The sequence below is a fragment of the Cavenderia fasciculata genome (assembly GCF_000203815.1).
Source record: "Cavenderia fasciculata unplaced genomic scaffold Scf_Dfasci-G-b-285a01.f1-5, whole genome shotgun sequence".
NCBI lineage: Eukaryota > Evosea > Eumycetozoa > Acytosteliales > Cavenderiaceae > Cavenderia > Cavenderia fasciculata.
The window spans coordinates 460,622-483,667 of NW_004457708.1; the positions used below are offsets into that span (position 1 = coordinate 460,622).

General features: G+C 31.0%; 13 protein-coding genes across 13 annotated transcripts; 7 read left to right on the top strand and 6 right to left on the bottom strand.

Annotated features, from left to right (window-relative positions):
- Window positions 1-445: 445 nt before the first annotated feature.
- Window positions 446-2,273, top strand: ctrA (putative cationic amino acid transporter; the record flags this gene model as incomplete). Its single annotated transcript, XM_004366219.1, has 3 exons — window positions 446-1,357; window positions 1,427-1,795; window positions 1,881-2,273. 3 exons carry the CDS (start codon window positions 446-448, stop codon window positions 2,271-2,273), a joined length of 1,674 nt encoding a protein of 557 aa, XP_004366276.1.
- A 292-nt stretch (window positions 2,274-2,565) lies between these two features.
- DFA_03867 (uncharacterized protein) lies at window positions 2,566-2,807 on the bottom strand (the record flags this gene model as incomplete). Its single annotated transcript, XM_004366220.1, has 2 exons — window positions 2,566-2,666; window positions 2,759-2,807. The coding sequence occupies 2 exons, from the start codon at window positions 2,805-2,807 to the stop codon at window positions 2,566-2,568; spliced, it is 150 nt and encodes a 49-aa protein (XP_004366277.1).
- Window positions 2,808-3,063: 256 nt separating this feature from the next.
- DFA_03868 (acyl-CoA oxidase) lies at window positions 3,064-5,415 on the bottom strand (the record flags this gene model as incomplete). The annotated part of the gene is made up of 5 exons (XM_004366221.1): window positions 3,064-4,280; window positions 4,352-4,697; window positions 4,781-4,963; window positions 5,031-5,213; window positions 5,269-5,415. 5 exons carry the CDS (start codon window positions 5,413-5,415, stop codon window positions 3,064-3,066), a joined length of 2,076 nt encoding a protein of 691 aa, XP_004366278.1.
- A 1,524-nt stretch (window positions 5,416-6,939) lies between these two features.
- Window positions 6,940-7,636, top strand: rasS (Ras GTPase; the record flags this gene model as incomplete). Its single annotated transcript, XM_004366222.1, has 2 exons — window positions 6,940-7,162; window positions 7,272-7,636. The coding sequence occupies 2 exons, from the start codon at window positions 6,940-6,942 to the stop codon at window positions 7,634-7,636; spliced, it is 588 nt and encodes a 195-aa protein (XP_004366279.1).
- A 180-nt stretch (window positions 7,637-7,816) lies between these two features.
- DFA_03870 (uncharacterized protein) lies at window positions 7,817-9,207 on the bottom strand (the record flags this gene model as incomplete). The annotated part of the gene is made up of 3 exons (XM_004366223.1): window positions 7,817-7,978; window positions 8,074-8,376; window positions 8,440-9,207. 3 exons carry the CDS (start codon window positions 9,205-9,207, stop codon window positions 7,817-7,819), a joined length of 1,233 nt encoding a protein of 410 aa, XP_004366280.1.
- A 687-nt stretch (window positions 9,208-9,894) lies between these two features.
- Window positions 9,895-12,237, top strand: hspD (heat shock protein Hsp90 family protein; the record flags this gene model as incomplete). The annotated part of the gene is made up of 3 exons (XM_004366224.1): window positions 9,895-9,911; window positions 10,082-10,187; window positions 10,273-12,237. 3 exons carry the CDS (start codon window positions 9,895-9,897, stop codon window positions 12,235-12,237), a joined length of 2,088 nt encoding a protein of 695 aa, XP_004366281.1.
- Window positions 12,238-12,599: 362 nt separating this feature from the next.
- On the top strand, window positions 12,600-14,468 carry DFA_03872 (uncharacterized protein; the record flags this gene model as incomplete). Its single annotated transcript, XM_004366225.1, has 1 exon — window positions 12,600-14,468. The coding sequence occupies one exon, from the start codon at window positions 12,600-12,602 to the stop codon at window positions 14,466-14,468; it is 1,869 nt and encodes a 622-aa protein (XP_004366282.1).
- A 70-nt stretch (window positions 14,469-14,538) lies between these two features.
- DFA_03873 (uncharacterized protein) lies at window positions 14,539-15,043 on the bottom strand (the record flags this gene model as incomplete). The annotated part of the gene is made up of 3 exons (XM_004366226.1): window positions 14,539-14,590; window positions 14,622-14,897; window positions 14,955-15,043. The coding sequence occupies 3 exons, from the start codon at window positions 15,041-15,043 to the stop codon at window positions 14,539-14,541; spliced, it is 417 nt and encodes a 138-aa protein (XP_004366283.1).
- A 410-nt stretch (window positions 15,044-15,453) lies between these two features.
- DFA_03874 (uncharacterized protein) lies at window positions 15,454-17,423 on the top strand (the record flags this gene model as incomplete). Its single annotated transcript, XM_004366227.1, has 3 exons — window positions 15,454-15,691; window positions 15,785-16,819; window positions 16,900-17,423. The coding sequence occupies 3 exons, from the start codon at window positions 15,454-15,456 to the stop codon at window positions 17,421-17,423; spliced, it is 1,797 nt and encodes a 598-aa protein (XP_004366284.1).
- A 390-nt stretch (window positions 17,424-17,813) lies between these two features.
- Window positions 17,814-19,173, top strand: DFA_03875 (uncharacterized protein; the record flags this gene model as incomplete). Its single annotated transcript, XM_004366228.1, has 3 exons — window positions 17,814-18,251; window positions 18,321-19,088; window positions 19,156-19,173. 3 exons carry the CDS (start codon window positions 17,814-17,816, stop codon window positions 19,171-19,173), a joined length of 1,224 nt encoding a protein of 407 aa, XP_004366285.1.
- A 172-nt stretch (window positions 19,174-19,345) lies between these two features.
- Window positions 19,346-21,375, bottom strand: DFA_03876 (uncharacterized protein; the record flags this gene model as incomplete). Its single annotated transcript, XM_004366229.1, has 6 exons — window positions 19,346-19,377; window positions 19,450-20,119; window positions 20,174-20,416; window positions 20,488-20,571; window positions 20,638-20,805; window positions 20,869-21,375. 6 exons carry the CDS (start codon window positions 21,373-21,375, stop codon window positions 19,346-19,348), a joined length of 1,704 nt encoding a protein of 567 aa, XP_004366286.1.
- Window positions 21,376-21,542: 167 nt separating this feature from the next.
- On the bottom strand, window positions 21,543-21,681 carry DFA_03877 (uncharacterized protein; the record flags this gene model as incomplete). Its single annotated transcript, XM_004366230.1, has 2 exons — window positions 21,543-21,564; window positions 21,611-21,681. 2 exons carry the CDS (start codon window positions 21,679-21,681, stop codon window positions 21,543-21,545), a joined length of 93 nt encoding a protein of 30 aa, XP_004366287.1.
- A 444-nt stretch (window positions 21,682-22,125) lies between these two features.
- Window positions 22,126-23,042, top strand: DFA_03878 (uncharacterized protein; the record flags this gene model as incomplete). Its single annotated transcript, XM_004366231.1, has 3 exons — window positions 22,126-22,135; window positions 22,373-22,608; window positions 22,680-23,042. 3 exons carry the CDS (start codon window positions 22,126-22,128, stop codon window positions 23,040-23,042), a joined length of 609 nt encoding a protein of 202 aa, XP_004366288.1.
- Window positions 23,043-23,046: the final 4 nt, after the last annotated feature.

Genomic DNA, 23,046 nt, shown 5'->3' on the forward strand with positions numbered 1-23,046 from the left:
CTCCGCCTTAATTTGATCGAAAGTCCTATTCTCGAGTGGTTCCCGTCTTTAAAAAATATCCACCTTTAATGTTCATTGGATTTTTCGGCTTTAGAGGCAGAAGCGACGATGTTTTTAAAACGAAGGAATCGAGAAGAAAATTTTATTATTAATCAGTTAGTTTCAACAAAGATAAAAAAACAAAACCTTCACACAATTCAAACAATTCACTCTCACAATCCCACATCAATCATTTAAACACTTTTTTTTATCTCTCTCTCTTCTTTTCTTCTTTATATATATATTTATATTTATATGTTTTTAACGCTACAATCAACTCAATACACATATTATCATTATTATATTATATATATATATATATCAATTAGAATCTCTTTAGACTATATAACATTACAACAAATACTTTAACAATACTTTTACTACTACTACTATACTTAATACAACTATGGTAACAGAAAATGATATTAGATATCGTGGTGATACAACACCATTGATAAATACAGAAGAAAAGAAGGAAAGTGTTTATTCATATAAATCGTTGGTTAGAAAGTACCCGGTCAACTTGGACGAAGATACAGAGTTGGATAAATGTTTGACGATTGTCGATATTATATCTTATGGTGTTGGTAGTACAGTCGGAGCAGGTGTGTTTGTATCGATTGGTATTGCGATTTCAGGATTCTCTGGTCCCGGTACAGCATTGTCATTCATCTTTTCGGCGATTGCCTGTTTGATCTCTGCCTTTTGTTATTCCGAATTTGCTGCACGTATTCCATTATCTGGCTCTGCCTATACATTTGCCTATGTGGCATTGGGAGAGTATGCAGGTTGGTTTATCGGATGGAATCTTACACTCGAGTATGCCATCTCTGCCTCGGCCGTCGCTCGTGGATGGTCTGGTTACTTTTCCGAGTTCTTTAAGATCTTTAACAAGGCCACCCCAGAATGGGTGACTGGATACAATCTCAATGACTACTTTAGCATTGCTCCACTCTCGCCCGTCATCATTATCATCTGTACCGGTATTCTTGTATTTGGTGTCAAAGATTCGGCTCGTTTCAATCTCTCCATCACCATTCTCAACATTACCACCATTCTCTTTTTCATCATCTTTGGTGCCTTTTACGTTGATATCTCTAACCTCAACCCATTCCTTCCATATGGTATGAATGGTGTTTTCCAAGGTTGTTCACGTATCTTTTTCTCCTACGTTGGTTTTGATTCGGTCACCACTCTATCCGGTGAAGTTAAAAATCCAAAACGTGATCTTCCAGTTGGTATCGTTGCCACTCTTGGTATTGCCACTGTTCTCTATGTTGGTGTTACAATTGTCTTGTCTGGTATGATTAAATATTTAGTATGTAAAAGTAAAAAAAAAACAAAAAAACTATACTATATATTAATTATTTTTGTTTCTTTTATTTAGGATGTTAGTCATGATTCACCATTATCAGATGCATTCCTTTCATTGGCAACTAATCACCCACATTTGAAATGGGTAGCTTTTGTTTTGGTTATTGGTACATTGACATCTTTGACTGCCTCTACTCTTTGTTCACTTTTGGGTCAACCACGTATCTATCTTCAAATGGCAAAGGATGGTTTGTTTTTCCAACAATTCGCCTCTGTCAACAAAAAGACCCAAGTCCCAGTTTTTGGAACCATCTTTACCGGTGCCTTTGCCAGTGTCTTGGCTATCCTCCTTAATCTCGATCAATTGACCAATATGATTTCTATTGGTACTCTTTTAGCCTTTACAGTTGTTTGTGCTGGAGTTGTCGTTGTTCGTTTAAGTGTAAGAAAGAAAGAAAGGAAAAGATAAAAAAAAAAGAAACAAAAAAAAGATATTCTAATTATTTATTTTTATTTATTTTTTTTAGGATGAACAAGGAAATGAAGAATATAGATTAAAATCACCAATTTTATTATTTGTATTGTTTGTATTTGCTTGCTTGTTTGGTGTTAGTAGTGCTAATAGTTGGAACTGGGGATACCAAGTTGGTTTCTCTGTACCAATGATTGCCGTTATGGTTGCACTCTCGTTGAGACGTCAATTGACCGTTCCAACCACTTTCAAGTGTCCACTCAGTCCAGTCCTACCATGTCTTGGTATCATTGTCAACACTTATTTCATTATGCATCTCGATACTGAATCATTCTATCGTGTCATTATTTGGACAGTTGTTGGTTCTATCATCTACTTTGCCTATGGTATTCGTAATAGTAAACTTAATAATCGTATCAACGGTGGTTCTCAAAAATCTGTCAATTAAAACAGAAAAAGAGAAAGAAATTAAGGAATGAAGGGAAAAGAAATTAAGAAAGGAAGGAACGATCCCTTCTATCTATCTATATCTATATCTATATCCCTCCTCAATCACACAACAAACAAACAAAAATAAATTGATTATTTATAATGTTTTTTAATCTCTCTAACAAACTAACTCTATAATATTAATATTATATTGATGTATTTACAAATTTGTTCTTTTTATTATTATTAATCGATCAACAGATAATAATGATTGTTTGACTATTGTTGTTGATTGCTTGTTTGTTTAGTTTTTAATCCTTTTTACTTCCAACTAAATCTTTGATTTGATCAATAGTCTTGTCAAATGTCTTTGTTAGATTTGGTACATCATAGTTTTGTGCAGTGTAAATTCCTACAAGTACAAAGAATCGTAAATTAAAATCGTTGAACTTCATCATCATCAACTCTTTCAGTTGATGCATGTAATCATATCATTTCATTTACCTGAAACAGCACCAATACCAAATACAATTGCATTCTTTAATAAAGACATCTCTCTCTCTTTCTCTCTCTATTCTATTTTTAATAGTTATTTAAATATATATTTGAACAATGAAAATACAAACAATACTTGTTTCATTTTATGCAAATTTTGAGCAACAAAAAAACTTTTATTTGAATTTTATTTATCACGTGACGGATAAATTATGAACATTGCCCAACCCCATCATCAATCCAATCAAACAATGGATTTAGTAGTAGGTGACGTGACTTGTAGTAGTTTCTTTTCTTTTTCTTTTTCTTTTTTTTTAAAGTTTTGATTTAATGATTGGTTGTAAATATTGATTAAAACCATCAACTACTTTGGGTTGATTGAATGGTTGGGATTTAACCAAATTAAATAAGGTTTCGTAAGCTTTACCGTCGGAACGACCAATAGCACTGGCAAGAGCGAGATCACTTACTTCGAATGCTTCAACCAATGGAAGAGCATCTGGTCTAAGTTGACGAAGGAGATAGGGAATGAGACCACGGATGGTATCAATATGTTTTGGCAATAAAAAGCCAGAACGAAGGAAATCACCGGCACTAGTTTCGAGTTGAACAAGAGCATAGAGTTGTGCAAGTTTGACAAGGACATCCTTGGATGGTGAAGTTGGTAGACGATTGATTTCGTCAAAGAAACTAGATAGGATATATACCTGGCAATAGGCATGACTAACACGGATACAATCGGTATTGAGTTCGGTCCAGGTTTGAGCCAAATCATCTCCATTGGCAGTAGCATCTTGAAGGAGGAATGCTAAACGAGCCAATTCAGAGAATGAACGTTGAGTATACAACTTTAACAATACTTCTGGTTTTAACAATGTTTGACCAGTTGCAAATTGACCTACGGGAAGACCAAGGAATTGTTCCAAAGTAGCATGTGATTGATCATTACTTTCATTGACCAAATATTGTACAGTCTCTCCTACTTTGGTTTGACCAGACAATAAAACATCTTTAAATACTTTTAATAGGTATCTAGCAGTTTGTTGTGGTAGAATATTATTCTCTCCTTCGGCAGTTAGAACATGAGCATAACCAGCATATAGAGTTGGTAAACCACTAAGGTTTGAATACCCGTGACCACCACAAGCCAATCTACAATCATCGATTGCTTTACAAGCAATGGTGGTACAGAGAGACTTTAGACCAGAAGACAGTGAATGGAGTTCAGAGAGACGTGAAACATCATGATTCTTTTTGATGGCAGTCATCATGGCGACATGGGATTGGTACAATCTCTTGCCCATAAAAGCAAAAGCATAGGTTGCAGCAATCGATGGGAATATACGCATCTGTTGACTACCATAGTTTAATACCATATTCTCAATAATAGAATTGGTCTTGAATTGTCTTCTAACAATTGAATATCTAGTGGCAATGGTAATTGCTTTGGCCATTTGTGTAAATGAATCTTCAATTAAATGTGCTCTTACTCCTACCATTCCTGCATAAACTAATCTTGGATGTGGTGGTGCTAAGAAAGAAAATTAAAAAAAAAAAGTATATTAATATTAAGAAAAAACAATATTATATAAAGGTTCTTACCAATATAATGACCTTGTCTTGTAACTTGAAAGAATCTTGATAATAAATTTGATCTTGGTACTTTAAATTTATCAAGTCTAAGATAACCATTGTCAACCATATTAAACCCAAATTTGGGACCAATATCACCAACTTCTACTCCTTTTAATGGAATATGATCATCCAATGAACGGATTTGGACCAATACTGGATGAACACCATAGTTTTTCAACTCGCCAGTTGCTTTTTCCTTTAACCACAATTGACCAAAAACAATGGTATGAGTTGAAATCTTACCAAGTGCTCCAATCCACCATTTTGTTGATGTTAAACTTGGTGAATTAATTTCAAATTCATCTGTTTCTTCCTAAATAAAATTAAAAATATAAAGAGAATAAATTGATAAGTATCATATGATATATATATATATATTCTTTTTCTTTCTCTTACAATATAATGAATAGTAGTTTCAAGACTAGCAACATTTGAACCATGGCCCAATTCAGTTTGAGAATAAGAACCAATCCATTGATAGTTTAAAATCTTTGGTAACCATTCTTTTAATTGTTCATCTGATGCCAATGATTTGATACATCCAGCAAATACAACATCATGTAATAATAATGGCATTTCCTAAAAAAATAAATAAAAATTAACAAATCATATGACCAAGTTCTCTCTCTCTCTCTCTCTGACTTACATGACCAAGTTCTCTATGGAATTCCAGACCTGGTGTATTGACCAAACCCAAATTCTTTTTAATATTGATCACTCTAGAGACTACATCCAAACATCTTGAAAATTGATCTTCTCTTGATAAGAAATAATGTTGTTCTGGTTTTGAAATGACTGGATCCTTTGAATAAGCTTCTTTTACTTTTCTCTAAATAAAATAAAAACAAAAAGAAAAGAAAGGAAAAGAAAAGAATAATTAATACTTTTATATTGATTCTTTGAGTAGTAGGTTTTACCTTGGTATCTAATGATTCTTGATCATAGATAATATTAGTCATTGTTTCAACATGAAATGATGCTTTTGATCTCTCATTTTTGATATCTTGTAATGCTTGAGTAGTCGTTGACATGATTGATTGACGTACAAATAAATAAATAAATAAATAAATAAAGGATTATCTGGTCTAGTGTGTTGGTGGCGTTGAGTGAAATGAAGAAAGAAGAAGAACTTAAGCAACTAAAGTGTGGTTGGTGTGTGTTACTAATGACCCTGAATAAAAAAAATCACAATTTAAAAAAAACGTAGAAGGGTATGTTGTTGTCTCTGGTATTGAATATCTATCTCTTAATATTAACGCTGGGTTTAGAGCTAAAGTGCACCTTTTTAAAATAAAAGAACACTTGAGCTGATGATGTTCAACCCATTTTAGGTAAGATATTTAGAATGATGATGTTGAGGTATCACCCCATGAGTTTTTCTGACTTTTAATAAAATTGATGCCATTTTCGCTTTGATTCGAGAAAGATCGCCCATATTTTTCGTTGCACCTATAATCTACCCAATAATCAATAATAATGATTGACTATGAATCACTTTGATTAAAGGAAAATGAGGGTAGTACGACGATAGAGAGATGAGGTGGAGTGACCCCCAACCTATCTTCCTACCTACATACCACAAAGTAGGTTCAATCCACAGTCAAACCGAAAGAAGATAAATCTAACTCCCTACACCCTGTCACCTGTCATTGGATGAAGACACTCTAGAGTAGAGAATAACAAATAATAAGATAAATATATATATTTCTCTCTCTTTAACTAAATAAATAAATACTTGATGCTTTCCATCTTCAACAAGACTCTCTATGAAACTCTGAACTCTATAGTTGAACAACAAGAAGAAGAAAGACGAACCATCAAAAAAGAAAATCGTGATCGGCGAATTAGGGGTTAGGAGAATAAGTACACACAACTGCTTGTTGGCTTTTGGATGGATGGATGGCTGGCTGCCATCTAAACTTTTGATTTGATGGATCCAAGATCAAGAAGGCGATCGCTGCCACCCATCCATCATCGTACTTTTTTTTTTATGATTAGTTTGTTTGATTGATATTTTCAAGTAGTCAGAGAGGTCAGCTGCTTGCTTTATCTCTTATTTATCTTTCTTTCTTTCTATCTCTACCACATTAATTAATTTGAAGATTATAATAGTAGTATAGCTTCATCATCTTCACTTTAACCACCACCTAAAAAACAATTATTTTAAAAAAAACAAATAATTTTAATTCACACCCACCAAGGTTCTCTCTGTCTGTCTTACATCTTACATCGAGTATTTATAACAGTTCATACATATATATATATATCATCAAAATAGATAGAACTTAAAAGTAGTATTAGTAGTAACATTATTTAGTATCACCAACATTATCATCAACTCAACTCAACACATCATATTCTTATTTATTAGTTAGATCTACATTTGTTTCCTTTTTTTTTTTTTGTATATCTTATCTCTTTTTACTTTAATATATCAATCACACATATCTATATCTATATCTATATATTATTTATAATTAATTCTAAATCAGAAGAAACCTGTATTATTTAAAAACAAACTACTATTTATTAAACAAAGAAAACCTTTTGCGAAGATGTTCAACTTTAAATTGGTATTAGTTGGTCCAGGTGGTGTTGGCAAGTCATGTCTAACCATTCAATTCATAGCTCAGAGATTTGTAGACGAATACGATCCAACACTTGAAGATTCCTATCGTAAACAAACTACCGTCGACGGTGAAGAATGTCTATTAGATATATACGATACTGCAGGTCAAGAAGATTTCAGTGCTGTTAGAGATCAATATATGCGTACAGGTAAAAAAAAGAAACAAAACAAAACAAAACAATATAATATAATATTATTATATATCATCATCATTATCATATGATAACTAATCAATCTACTTTTTATTAATTCTTTTAGGAGAAGGATTCTTATGTGTTTATTCAATTACATATGCACAAAGTTTTAAAGAAATACCAAGATTACATAATCATTTACTTAAAGTTAAAGATTTGGATACGGTTCCATTTGTTTTGGTTGGTAACAAATGTGATCTTAAAGATTTTAGAGAAGTGCCCACCGAAGACGGTGAGGAGTTGTCTAGAAAGTTGAATTGCAAGTTTTTAGAGACTAGCGCAAAGGATAGAATCAACGTTACCGAAGCTTTTCACGAATTGGTCAGGGAGGTTAAAAAGTCTCGTCTTGCCACCCAACAAACAACTTCTTCTGATGCTCAAGAAACAACTTCTCACAGTAAAAAGAAAAAGACTTGTATTTTATTATAAACAAAAAGGAAAAAACAAAACAAAACAAAAATACTTACCATAAATAATAAAAAAAAAAAAGGAATAACAAAATTGTTAAACACAAAAGAGTAAAAGAAAGAAGAAGAAGAAGAAGAAGAATATGACCAATATTTATATTTATATAAATCCAAAAGAAGAATTTAATTAATTCTTTTTAATTTATTTCCAAAGACAAATCTTTTTATCAAATGAACATGATGCTAACCAACCAAGAGTTGGATGAATAGTAAGATCACGAATTGATGATGTATGTGATTTTAATTTTGATACAATTTTTTGTGTTGATATATCCCAAACATAAATATTATTATCTTGTGATGTCTAAAGTAAAAAATAGAAAATGGAAATGGTAAATATAAAATATTCTTTTCTTTTTTCTATTTATATATATTTTTTTCTATTTTTCTATTTCTTACAGAATAAACAAAATTACCAGATAAATTAAAAGTATTACGAGTAGTAACAAATTCATCATTAAAAGCACCATAGAAATTACGAAGTTGTTGATCACTATGTAACTTGAAAAGGATTAGACGATTACGATCGGTAGATACCAATAAATATTTTTGATTTGGTGTAATTGAAAATTCCATGGCAGAAAAACTAACATGATCATCACCATTTGAATTCATATTATACTTTTCAATTGAGAAATCTTCTGTATCAATATATTGTAAATAATTGGTTTCTCTACATGCTGTAATCACTTTTTTTGAATCCTAAAAGAAAATAAATAATTAAGTACTTTTTGTTTAATTTGATTTGTTTTTTCTATTTCTTACAGGAGTAAAAATTAAAGATTCTAAATTAAATTGAAATTCAAATGATTTGATCATATTAAATTGCCATTGATCTTGATTTGATAATGTATAGAGACAAAGAGTTTTATCATAAGAGCAAGTGGCAAATTTGGTTCCACATGGACTCCATCTAGCACGTACAACATATTTGACATGGTTTTTGAATTGTTGTAATACCTTTCCATCTTTACCATCGTTACTAATCTCCAAGAGAACGGTACTACCATCTACAGAACTAGCCAATAAAAGGTTTGGATGGATTGGGTTGAAATCGAGAGAGATAAAAGGAGCCAATGCAAGATCTACAAAGGTATTGAGTACTTCATAGGTGGCAGCATCGATAACTTTGATAGTCTTGTCAGTTGATGCAGATACTAAAAGAGTACTTTCTTGAATGGCAGCGAATCTAAGAGCAAGGATGTTTTGAGAGTGAACATGAGTGAGATCCTTTTCAAGAGTGTGTGGGTAGGATACAGTAGAGTCGGCAGCAAACTTTAGATCATCATCTATTTCCGATTCATTGTCGATTGTCATTCCATTGAGTTGAGCAGATACTTGTAAATCGAGATAGTCATTGTAAATGGTGGTCAATTGACTACCCATCTTTACACAACTTGCATTATATGTCTTTCCACTATCTCGTTGTAATGTCTCCAACGATTGTTCAAATCCTCTTTCTTCTAACCATTGACATACCAACATTGTCATTTCATCTCCATCTTCAACTTCATCTGTAAATAATTTTGACATATTATATATACTTATAAATATTAAAAAGTAAAGAAAAAAAAGAATGTTTCATTTGTTGTTTTTTTCGTCAGAGAGGTCAGTTGCTCATCCTGGTAAAAAGAATTAATTCTTTTTAATAATCATATTGTTATAATCAACAGAGTCTCAGGAGGAGGTCTATTATTATTGTTTTTATCACCTTTGAGGTATGTAATACATTATGTATATGATGAATTATTATTATTAATAACAACAATTAACAAGACAAGACTCAACAAATTAAGATCGAAAGAAAAACGTAAATTTTTAAAAAATTTTAAGAAGTTCGAAAAGCACATCTCATGGATTTTTAGATGAAATTCCCCTCTTTCATTAGAGATTTGATAAAAAATTAAATTAAATTTCACGCAAGACCCTCTACGACCACAGCAACCTTTTTGTGAACTCGACTTTGACGTTAATCATTTTCTTTATAAATAGTCAAAGGTAAGCTTTTCTCCTCTTATTATTATAGATTGGTTCTTTTATCAATAAAACAAACAAAAGTTAAACTATATATTAATTTATATATCTCTCCTTACATTCTCTCACCTCTCACCACAAAACTATTTCATTATAAATATATTCATTCCACTCTTCATTGTATATTCTTTCACATTTACTTTGTACATACAAACAAACATATAAAACAAACAAACAAATATAGAAATGGCCGAAGTTGAAAAGTAAGTAATCCTCTCAAACAGAAGGAATAAAGATAGTTATAGAGATAGATGGGTATCTCCTCTTCTCTCTTGATAGTTATCTCTTTTCCGATTTTTTTTTTTTTTCCTTCTCCGTCGCTAACTTTTTTTTTCTCTTTTTTTTTTTTTTTCCTTCTTCCTATCTTTTTTAGATTCCAATTCCAAGCTGAAATTAATCAGTTGATGAGTTTAATCATCAATACCTTCTATTCAAACAAGGAGGTATTCTTGAGAGAATTGATTTCTAACGCATCTGATGTAAGTTCAACAAAACAAAAAAAACCTTTTCCTTCCTCATCTAATCTCTCTTTTCTTTTCCTCCATTTTCTTTTTCATTTTTTAGGCTTTAGATAAAATTCGTCATGAATCATTAAGTGAACCAGAAGTATTAGAATCAAAGAAAGAACTTGATATTAAGATTATTCCAGACAAGGAAAACAAGACTTTGACTCTTATCGATAGTGGTGTTGGTATGACCAAGACTGATCTCATTAAGAATCTCGGTACCATTGCCCGTTCCGGTACCAAGAACTTTATGGAAAAGTTACAAAGTGGAGCCGCCGATATTTCCATGATTGGTCAATTTGGTGTTGGTTTCTACTCTGCCTACTTGGTTGCCGACCACGTTGTTGTCCACTCCAAGAACAACTTGGACGAGCAATACGTATGGGAATCCTCTGCTGGTGGTGAATTCACCGTTGCCCTCGACCACTCTGAACCATTGGGTCGTGGTACCAAGATTGTCTTGCACATGAAGGAAGACCAATTGGACTTTTTGGACGAACAAAAGATCAAGAACCTCGTCAAGAAGCACTCTGAATTCATCCAATACCCAATCTCGCTCCTCGTCACCAAGGAAACCGAAAAGGAAGTCGACGAAGAAAAGGAAGCCTCATCTGAGGAATCTACCGATGCCAAGGTCGAAGAGATTGACGAAGAAAAGGAAAAGAAAAAGATCAAGGAAGTCACCAAGGAATGGGATGTCCTCAACAAGACCAAGCCATTGTGGACCAAGAACCCATCTGAAGTCACCAAGGACGAATACAACTCTTTCTACAAGTCCATCTCCAACGATTGGGAAGAGCCACTCGCCGTCAAGCACTTCTCTGTCGAAGGTAAGCTCGAATTCAAGGCTATCCTCTTTGTACCAAAGCGTGCTCCATTTGACATGTTTGAAAGCAAGAAGAAGCACAACAACATCAAGTTGTACGTCAAGCGTGTCTTTATCATGGACAACTGTCAAGAAATCATCCCAGAGTACTTGAGCTTTGTCCGTGGTATCGTCGACTCTGAAGATCTCCCACTCAACATTTCCAGAGAGACCCTCCAACAAAACAAGATCCTCAAGGTCATTCGTAACAACCTCGTCAAGAAGTGTCTCGAATTGTTCAACGAAATCGCCGAAAACAAGGACGATTTCAAGAAGTTCTATGAAGCCTTTGCCAAGAACCTCAAGCTTGGTGTCCACGAAGACGCTCAAAACCGTGAAAAGTTGGCCGAACTCCTCCGTTACAACACCTCCAAGTCTGGTGACGACTGGACCACTCTCCGTGAATACATTGCCCGTATGAAGGAAGGTCAAAAGGAAATCTACTACATTACTGGTGAAAGCCGCAAGACTGTTGAAAGCTCTCCATTCATGGAAGCCTTCAAGAAGCGTGGTCTCGAAGTCCTCTACATGGTCGACCCAATCGACGAATACTCTGTCACCCAACTCAAGGAATTCGACGGTCACAAGCTCGTCTCGATCACCAAGGAAGGTCTCAAGTTGGAGGAAACCGAAGACGAAAAGAAAAAGGCTGAAGAAGACAAGGCTGCCAACGAGAACCTCATCAAGCAAGTCAAGGAAGTCCTCGGCGACAAGGTCGAAAAGGTTGTTCTCTCTAACCGTATCGTCACCTCTCCATGTGTCCTCGTCACCTCTGAATTTGGTTGGTCTGCCAACATGGAACGTATCATGAAGGCTCAAGCTCTCCGTGATAACTCCATGTCCACCTACATGACCTCCAAAAAGACCCTCGAACTCAACCCAGATCACCCAATCATCATTGAACTCCGTAAAAAGGTCAACGAAAAGGCAAAGACTTTCAAGGACTTTGTCTATCTCCTTTACGAGACTGCTCTCCTTACCTCTGGTTTCTCCCTCGAAGATCCAAACTCCTTTGCTACCCGTATTCATCGTATGATCAAGTTGGGTCTCTCTATCCAAGACGACTCCAACGTTGCTGATGAAACTACCACCACCTCTGATGATCTCCCACCAATGGAAGAAACCACCGGTGAATCTCAAATGGAACAAGTCGACTAAATAATAAAATAAATTAATTCAACTTGAATTTATTAAATATAAATATAAATATAAATATAAATAGAGATAGAAATAGTATTACTAGTACAATGATACTACTATATTTAGTGTTTTGTAGTTTTATGATTATATTGTTTGTGAATTCAAACCACACTACTGTTTTTCCTATTTTAGGTTGATTTTTTATTTTTATTTTACCCCCTTCCAAAACAAGATAGGTAGACCGTTTTTCGTATCCAGATTGATTGATTGATTGATTGGTTGATTGATTTACTGTCTATTATTACCTAAATATTTCAAACGTACCATACTATTTATATTATATATATTTATTTATGATTCTATTTTTATTTATTACTAAAATGATATTTAATAATTTAATTTATAGAGAAATATTAAATCATTTATTATTATCATTTCAATCACCAATAACATTAAAAGTTTTAAATTTTAATTTTTTATCAACATTTAAATTAATATCAAAAGATTGGAATGAAAAGATATTACCATTTTTAAGACCAATATCAATTACTTTGATTGATTTTAATCATCATCAATGTTTTTCTTTTTTATCAGATTTAAATTTAAATAGAATTGATTTATTTTGTTTTAAAAAGATTAAAAAAGATCAACAACCATTTAATATTAATAATGAAATGATAGAGTTTAAACATTTAAAAAGATTATTTTTAGATTTAAATTGTTTTACTCTTTCCAATCATAGTATCATATGTAATTTGGAAGAATTAAAATTAAAATTTAAACCACTTTCAAATTGGAATCATCCCATCGATGATCGATTATTTCATTCAATCTTTGATTATTTTGGTCAATTGGTGTCATTGGATTTATCTGATAATAGGTTGGGTCCTGAATTATTACAAGATAAATTAATGATAGTATTTGGAAGCAATGTTGAACATTTAAATTTGGCTGGTAATAGTTTAGGTGGTGAATTGATTGAAAAGATTGGTTTAATACTGTCAACAAATTGTACTTGTAAATGGATTAATCTATCAAGAAATGAAATTCAATTAAAGATTGGTCCATTTTTAAAACATTTGGAAAAGAATAATACATTGGAATATTTGGATATTGGAGAGAATTTTATACATCATCATGGTTATTTTATATCATACTATTTGTATTTTAAAAGCCAACAAAGACAGACATGTTCACTCAAAACTTTAATTGCAGGATCGAATAATATACCACCAGATCAAATCATTCCAATCATTGTAGCATCTGCTCAATGTAAATTATCTCATCTATCATTAATTGAAACAATGTCAATTGATTCGAGTTTATTACCCAGTCTTGTATATGGTAAAGGATGTTTTGAAGGTCTTGAATCTTTAGAGTTATCAATGTGTACATCTGGTATTGATGCAATGGATGAATTAATGATTAATCATCTTGTTTCAAATTTGACATTCAAATCTTTGGATATTTCATTTTCACAACTTGAACCAAATTTACAACCAAAGATGGCAAAAATATTAAGTTTAAACAAATCAATCAATCATTTAAATCTTGGTTATTCATTTTCAAAAGATTCAAATAATAGTTTTGGATGTATAGAATTTACAAAAGAATTAATATTTAATCATTCATTGGTTAGTTTGGATTTATCTGGTAATGGTTTGGAACCAGAAGATGGTGCAATGATTGGTGTTTGGTTGGATAATAATAAATCATTGATTGAATTAAAGTTACAAGGAAATAATCTTGGTGGTGGTAATGGCGGAAAAGGAATCGGTAGAATATTTCAATCTTTAATATTAAATAATTCAACCTTAAAAAGTTTAGATTTAAAATCAAATAATATATCAAAACTAGACTCTAATCTAATATATGATTTGTTAACTCTAAATACATCTCTTTTGTGGTTATCAATGAAATCAAATGATTTAGGATTCGATGAAAAACAATCAATTGAATGGATAAATGGAATATCAAAAAATAGATCATTAACCTATTTAGATTTATCAATTAATAATTTTGATCATTTCTTTCAACTCCTTTTAATGCAATCAATTAAAGATAATAATAATAATAATAATAATATTCTATCATCACTTTATTTAAATAATAATATTAATTTAATTAATCAATTTAATAATATTAAGCCTTCAACAAATCAAAAGAAACAATCTTCATCATCATCATCATCATCATCATCTTTATCAAAAGTTTCATTTATACATAAATTTATTAAATTAATTAAATAAATATTTCTTTACTAGGTTTATAATAGTTTAACATATAAATCTCCATAGGATTCACTATTTGATGAAGTTTTTACCATATGACCAGAAGAGTTGAGAGCATTGTATGAATGATACCAAATGTCCTTGTTGGTGTTATCATCAGTTCCACGATACCAACCAGCGAAACCATATTGAAAATCAGTAGCATTATCACCCATTACATATGGTTTCTTGTGAGTGATTCTTAAACCTCTATTCCAAGTTGATACGACAAGTGATTCAATTGATTTTGTATTGTATGAACTACCATACTTGTATTTGGTGACTGGATACTTTTCCATAACAGAGTCGATATCTTTAACGGTGCCAACCTTTTTCCAACCTCTTTCTACTGGTGGAATGGGAGTTTGACCTTGTTCGTCAATGACACCTCTAACATATTCATCGATTCTATTCAAATAGATATACTTTTCAAACAATTTGGTGTCAATGTGTAGTAAAACATACTTTCTCTGAGCATCTGTTGCCACATTATTAAACACATTACTTTCTTTTAATGCATTCAAGTGTTGTTGATCTATTCCTTGTGCTATCATTATTAAATATTATTATTATTTGTTTAAAGTGAAATGATTGTTTGACATGCTTCATTATATAAACATCAGTAGAGTATTATTTATTCAAGTATAGCTGCCCCCCTTCTAAATAATCAAATATTCAAGATTAAACAAAGATCAAAGATTAAATTTTCAAACAATGAATGGTGGGAGGGTTGGCTTTTCTATTTTTTCGTTATTATTGTTCTATTTCAAGGGATAAAGAACAATCACGCTTTTAATGTTTAAACATGTCAACAATGGTATTAATCGGTCGAGAGATGGTTGACAATGACCGACGCTTGTAATATCAATCATCGACTCTATTCCCCCCTCTGGGATGCAATATGAATATAAACAGACACTATCGTCCCATGTTTAATCACTTTCAATAGTCTCTTAATTCAAACATGCAACTCAATCAAAGTGTTAATGAAATCTTGAATAGATTATCTAAAAAGAGTGTAGATGATATCAACTTCAACTCATCATCATCAATTCAACACTCTACACTACTAGATCTACTTTGCAAGGAAAAGGGAATCAATAAGAATTGGTCATTTGAAGCATGTATTACTCACAATGCCTTTCAAAATTATATCATTGATCCACTTCCCAATATTATCTATTGTACAAACAATTTTAAATGTAAATATTAATATTAATAATATAATACAATAGAGATCTAAAAAAGAATCAAATACACTTATTTATTTATTTTTTTTTTTTTTTATATTCTAGTACCAATGTTATCATTTGATATTGAATCAAAACTATCAAATTTAGGTAATGATTTAACATTCAATTTTCAAGATTTATTTAAAGGGACAAGTAAACCAACATTGATTGATTTATTTAATAGATCAAGTGGTTTATTTGTATGGTATAATAATATTAAATATGTTATTGTTATCAAGAGTGATCCAATTGTCAAAAGAATCTCACCACTTTTGGATTGGATTCAAATTCAACTTGGTATCATTCAACAGTCAGGTACAGGCACCACCACCGCCGCCACCACCACCACTGCATCTATTCGTACATCTGATGGTATTAGTTCATCTTTTAATCCTCTTATTCTTCCATCGATTGTTATTACTCCACCACCATCACCAACTAACAAGTTGAGATCAAAAAGATCACATGCTCGTACATCTTCATTTTCAAGATCATCAAAGGCAACCAACACTACTACCACAACTACAACAACTACCAATCAATCAACTATCAATTCAACTACCAATTCAATTAATTCAATGATTTATTTATTTGGAAAAGATCAATTCAAGAATGGATTTATTCCATTGGCAATGCCAGTTGGTTTTCAATATGTTGTATTTGAATTCCTTGTCAAACATTGTTCTTTTGATAGTCAAGGTGAATTGGTTATTCCAACTGAACTACTAGGTTCATTTTTAGAGACTGATCAACTTTTATATCGTGTTGACAAGGATACAAAGAAACAAGTGAAAAAGTTTCTAAGAGGTTTGACCAACACTATCTATCCATCATCAAGTCTTGCTCACTATCGTAAAAGATATCATCCAATCAATCATCTTGTCCAACACTCTATTAGTAATGATTCTTGGTCTGTTGCACTTGGTCAATGTTTTGATACTCCAAATGTAGTTTCATTTGCCAGACAATCAACTAATCTCGATAGTCGTGCCATCAATGATCAAGTATCTGCTACTCGCTTAACTTTTAAATCTACCAAGTATTCTTCATTATTCTCTCAAATGGCTCATTCCAACGTTGATCAAGATCATTCAAATTGTATGTAAATCTAAAAAAAAAGAAGAAGAAGAAAAAGAAGAAGAATTTATTTTTTAATTAATTTAATTTTAATAATTTAGTTGTAATTATAAATTCGATCGATGAATATTGCAAGACATTTGATAAATTTATCATTTCATGTACTCAAATTTCAAGAATTGTTAGAGATGAAAGTTTATTACCTAATTTGTTGGAATATGGTAATAACAAGGGATGTGGTATTGTTGTTTTATTTCCACCTATTGAACTTATCATTCATTACATTACCCAACAAGATGAACCACTTGATGATATCCTTTTATCTTGTATCAATAATATAAGAAATCATTGTGGTCAATCATCACTTTTACCATCATTCAAGAATCAACATCCAGTTTTATTTAAAGATTATGTCGATTATCTCAAGGCTGCTATTGGTCAACCAGAACCAATCAATCCAAATTCAATCAACCTAATTGATATCTCTGAAAGATTCAATTCATTATTTTGGTTTCCAACTGTGATTACTTTGGAAAACCTACCATTCTTTATGACTAGTGTTATTCTTGATGATGAATTATCTAGTGATGAAGGAATCAATGACATTTATTCAGATGATGATTAAAATTAATAAATAAATAATTTATTTTATTTTATTGTTAATTTAAAAAAATACTTTTTGCTTTAATATTAGTTGATTCAATGTTTTCTAAAGTTTTACAATATCGAACATAATTTGTAATTGAATGGATACTAGTTTTTTTACTGATAGGCTGGTTGGTGGTGGGTGACCAGCAGTGGTTTGTAACCCTTTCATCAACCACTTTATGGTGTTGATGATCAAAAAATTTGATCAATGAGATAGTGTATCATATTGAATTTTTCCCACCCTTTCATTCACATTCTTGATGGGTTCAGGAATCTCCCTCTCTATTTATTTATTTATTTATTTAATTGTATTATACACACCCCTTTTTATTTATTTTAAAAACCTATATATTTCAATATCTTTAATATGGATATAGTTATTCAAAGGAAAATATTAGATTATTGTTACTCTTTGGATGGATTTATCATTTGCATCGCACAAGAACAAAAGTGGTGGAGAATTCATTTACTAGTAGTCTGCAAAAGTTGGTTCAACTATATTAGAGAAAACTTGGTCACCTTTTTCGACTACAATAAGGTAAACAATTTAAAACATTCTCTATGTTCAAAATGGTCTCTTTTCAACCATTCAATTCCTGAATCAGCAACACTGGCAAGTGATTCAATCGAGGAGATTTATTTATTAAAGAATTATAACCTTTTAAATAACTATTTTGGATCACTAAAAGATATTAGATATCATGAAACATTATCATCTCCAGCAGCAGGAGAACCATATTTTGATTTCCTACTGTCAAATCAATCAAATATTACTGAATTATCAATTACATCTCAAAAAACTATGGTAATACATCATACAATGAAAAAATAACCTTATCTAACAATCAATCACCATCCTTTTTCTATTCTTTAGGAATCTTCACCAATTTTAGATTATATCATGAAAAAATCAATTGAATTTCCAAGTTTAGAAACCTTTTATCTTTGTCTAAATGATAAACTAGATTATCGTAGATTGGAAGGATTACAAATGCCTAGGTTAAAAGAGTTTGGAATGATAACTAATAATGATGTAAATCAAGATGTTTTTATTGGTTTTAATCAATTGGTTGGTGATAAATGGAAACAAACTTTGGAAAATCTATCATTGACGGTCAATAGCTATGATTTTACAGACTCTTTTACAATCGAAACTAGTTTAAAGATTTGGAAAAGAATGCCAAAGTTGAAAGGTTTGGTACTACTTCAAATGGTCACAATGGATGATGGTTATGAATTCTATAACTTTAATAATGTGAATGAAGCAAATTCTTTTCTGGAATTGGGTCTCTCTGATTTGAGGTTGCCAGAACCATCAATAGAATTTCTAGAGGTATTGGTTGCTTCTCCAAAATTGGAAAAACTCTTTTTAAACTATCGAATCGATCAACCGTTCACCAAAATCAATACCTCGTCGTTATGTTTCCTATCGTTGTATGATCAATATAAAATGCCATTCAATAATATCCAACCATTATTGCAGGGTTTAGAAATATTGGATTTACAATCATGTGATTTGGATTTAGTGGAACAGTTTCTTGGATTTGACGGAGGGTTAAGAGTTTCAAATGTTTCCATTGTTTTTGAATTCAAATCGATCAAAGATCAACAACAAGATAAAACATTGAAATGTTTACAGATTGTAAATCTACTTTTTAACAATTGCAAGTTCCTCAAACTATTGGATTTAAAATTCTTTATGTCTCCAGATACATTACTGTCTTTAATTTACGAAAAAATGTCCAATCATTGCAGTCTCCAGTTGATGAACACTTCATTTTACATATTCAATGTTGGAGAAGAAGGGGAATACCTAGATGGTGAAATCAACGATAAACAATGGAATCAAATGTCTCAACAAATACGAACCAATTATTATCCAAATCTATTGTCTTGGACTCAAGGTAAAGGATTTATATCTACAATTTTTACTAAAAATATTTAAATATAAAAATAAATAATAAATAATTAATTTATTTTATTTTGTTAATTTAAAAAAATACTTTTTGCTTTAATATTAATTGATTCAATATATTCTAAAGTTTTACAATATTGAACATAATTTGTAATTGAATGGATACTAGTATCTAATTGACGTATACGTTTTGATTCTCTTGGATAATGTTTACGTAGAAATTGTGCAACTTGTACTCTACCTTGAACAAGTGAATATTCCATTGCCATTTTTGTAGGTCCTTCTGATCTATTTTGGTGCAACCATTGAACTATATTTAAATGGCCGTTTGAACTAGCCATATCCATAGCATTGGTTGTACATTGATTGTTTTTAGAATGAAGATATTTGACCATTTCTAGGTGACCATTTTGTGATGCTGTATCCATTGCAGAGGTTGGTAATAATAAATGATTGTTTTTAGTTTCTTGAAAGAGGAATTTTAAAATTTCTGTTTTACCATATTTGACTGATAATTGTATTGCATTCGAGGTAGATATTAGTTTTGGATAATGATGATAAAGAAATTGTATAATATCTAATCGATCATTTAATATTGCATTTTCAATTGAAATTTCTTTTGAAGAAGGAGGAACATTTTCCTCCTTTTTTACATGATGATAAAGAAATTCCAATATCTCTAATTTACAATTATTTTGAATAACCAATCCAATCATTGTTAAAATATTATATTCTAATATTTTATTAAATTCTAAAAACTAAAAATATAAATTAATAAATAATATCTATCAATCTATCATTTTCTTTTTTACCTTTAAAATATTTAAATGACCATTTTTTGAAGCATTATCTATGGCAATACTAGAATATTTTTCTGATCTATTTTGATAAAGAAATGATACAGTATCCAAATCACCTCTTTCACAAGCTTTGTTCATGGCTTGTGTGGTAGCACCTTCAGTTCTATTAAAATGTAGGAATTGAATGATTTCCAATTTACTGCATTTATCCATAGCTTCTTTTGAACATCCTTCAGTTCTATTAAAATGAAGAAACTAAATAAATAAACAACATGATTAATAAATGAAATAGAGAAATGTAGAAAAGATATCTTAATTTTTTTTACCTTTACAATATCTAAACTACCAAAAGTAGAAGCTCCATCCATAGCATAAAATGAACATCCTTCAGTTCTATTAAAATGAAGAAACTATAGATAAAATCAATTAAATTAATAAATATCAAATTATTAATATTCTTTTTTTTCTTTACTTACTTTAACTATTTCAAAATGACCATTTCTTGAAGCATTATTAAATGCTGATTTTGAACATCCTTCTGTTCTGTTGTGATGAAGAAACATTACAATATCCAAAAAACCTCCTTCTGAAGCATTATCAATAGCAGATTGTGTACATCCTTCTGATCTATTAAAATGAAGAAACTATAATAGATTATTACAATTTGAATACAATTATTTCCTTTTTTTTTTTTCAAATATATTTACTTTTACAATTTCAAGATGACCATTTCTTGAAGCATAATCCATATGATTGGTAGTAAATTGACAATGATTGTTTAATTGATGAAAATATTCAATGACTGATAGATTACCATGGTTTGCAGCGTTTAGTAAAGCTAAACGGGGTGGATAATCAATCAGCTGTTTAAAAGTTTTCATCAACCATACTGCTAGATCACCACCATGTTTGGCAGCTTCATCAATGACATTGCTTAAATTGATGTTTGGGTATCGGTTGATGATAAACTCTAAAATATCTCTACGACCAGTCTTTGCAATGTTTGATGCTAGATTGACATTGAATGACTCTTTAAATGGTATGGGGTTATAGTCAGGTGACCATTCCAATAGATGTAATAGTGTGTCCAATGTAGCATTACGATGTGAACAATAGCGCGAGATGATATAGGTTCTAATGTTTAATGATAGACTGACTCGTGTTGGGAGATGACGTTTAATAAAGCTCCAAGGAAGTGCATAGTCTACAATCATTTCATAGTTTTCCAATGCGATGATTTCTTTTCCTTTTCGTCCTCCTCCATATTGCTTTGTAATTTGATTGATTTGATCAAATATCTTGTTCCTCAGATAAATTGATCGAATAATTGTATAAAATGTTATCATTGCAATGAATAGAATTTTAAAGAGAATCTAATTTTTTAAAGAGAGAGGAAGGAAATACTAAAAAAAAAAAAAAGAGCAATTTTAAATTAAAGTTAATTTATACACCATGTAGAGGAGACTATTTATATAGTCAACACCATTGATGTGATCAACCTCTTCTAAATATTCAATCATTCTTATCGACACAATCACCAACAATACAACCAAATCATTCAATGATTATAATCATTACAAGAATGAAATAATTGATCAAAATGGAAAGGATTAGGTTTGACAACACTAATAGAAAGAGTGGAGAAGAACATCTAGAGTCAACAGTATCAACTATCACTCCTCTTCCACCTATCAGTGTCTAGTGGTGTTGATATTGACCACCAAATCAACAATAATTGCCATCGATCAACCAAAAAAATACCATTACAACAATGAACCTTTGGTTGAAAACATTCAGTTTCCGTTGGTCGTAGCGGCTGTCATCATGGGCCAAGATACTCTTGTTTTCATGATGCCACGACACGAGACACATCGACTCATCTTACAACAACCTTGAAGACCAAGGTCAAGATGAGGACCAAAACATATCGGCTATTCAACAAAGATAATTTGACGATATTAATAATGACAAGATGTATCTGCTGATTTAAAGTACTCTATACTAAATGCTTCTTGGTATAGTACAAACTAGAGTATTTTTATATCAGACTCTTATCTCCACAGATAAGATTAGTTGTTAATAAATAAAAAAAGCAATGAAATTTTAAAAGTATTCATGAAAAAGTAAACTTGGTTAATCATAAAAAAATAATATTAAAAACTAATTAATTCTAAACAACTATGACATTTAATATTATTTCTATTTTAAAAGCATTATGTATTTGTAGAGGAGGAGAAAAGGAATTAGGTAGAATGAGTTGTATCATTTGTTTAAGAGCTTCAATACCAACAGAGGATTCAATTCATTTTAAACCATGTCAACATTTGATATGTGTAGAATGTGGTAACAATCTTTTCAAGAGAAATATTTATAATAACAAATCTTTACAATGTCCATCTTTAAAATGTAAATCAAAACTTGATTTAATTAAAGATGAATCAAAAATTGTAAGTTAAAAAAACAAAAAAAATTTAATTGGTAGGATAATTAATTTATTTTTTGTTGTTTCTCTTTTTAGATTCAATCAATTGGAAAGGTTGAATATGAAAAGATTGTATTTTTTAAACTATATCCATCTCGAGTTATACATTGTTTTAAATGTGATAAGAAATTTATCAATCCAATCAACAATATGAATTTGAATGTTTCATGTGATCATTGTAAACAATCAATTTGTACAAATTGTATATCTATTCCTCATCCTGGTACATCTTGTCAAAATAATCAATTGTCTATGAAATCTGAAAATGAAAAGAAAACAAATGAAATTGTTAAAAGTATTAAAAGATGTCCAGGTTTAAATTGTGGTATCCTTGTAGAAAAAATTTCTGGTTGTCAACATGTTGTTTGTTTAAAATGTTCAACTCAATTGTATGTATAAACAT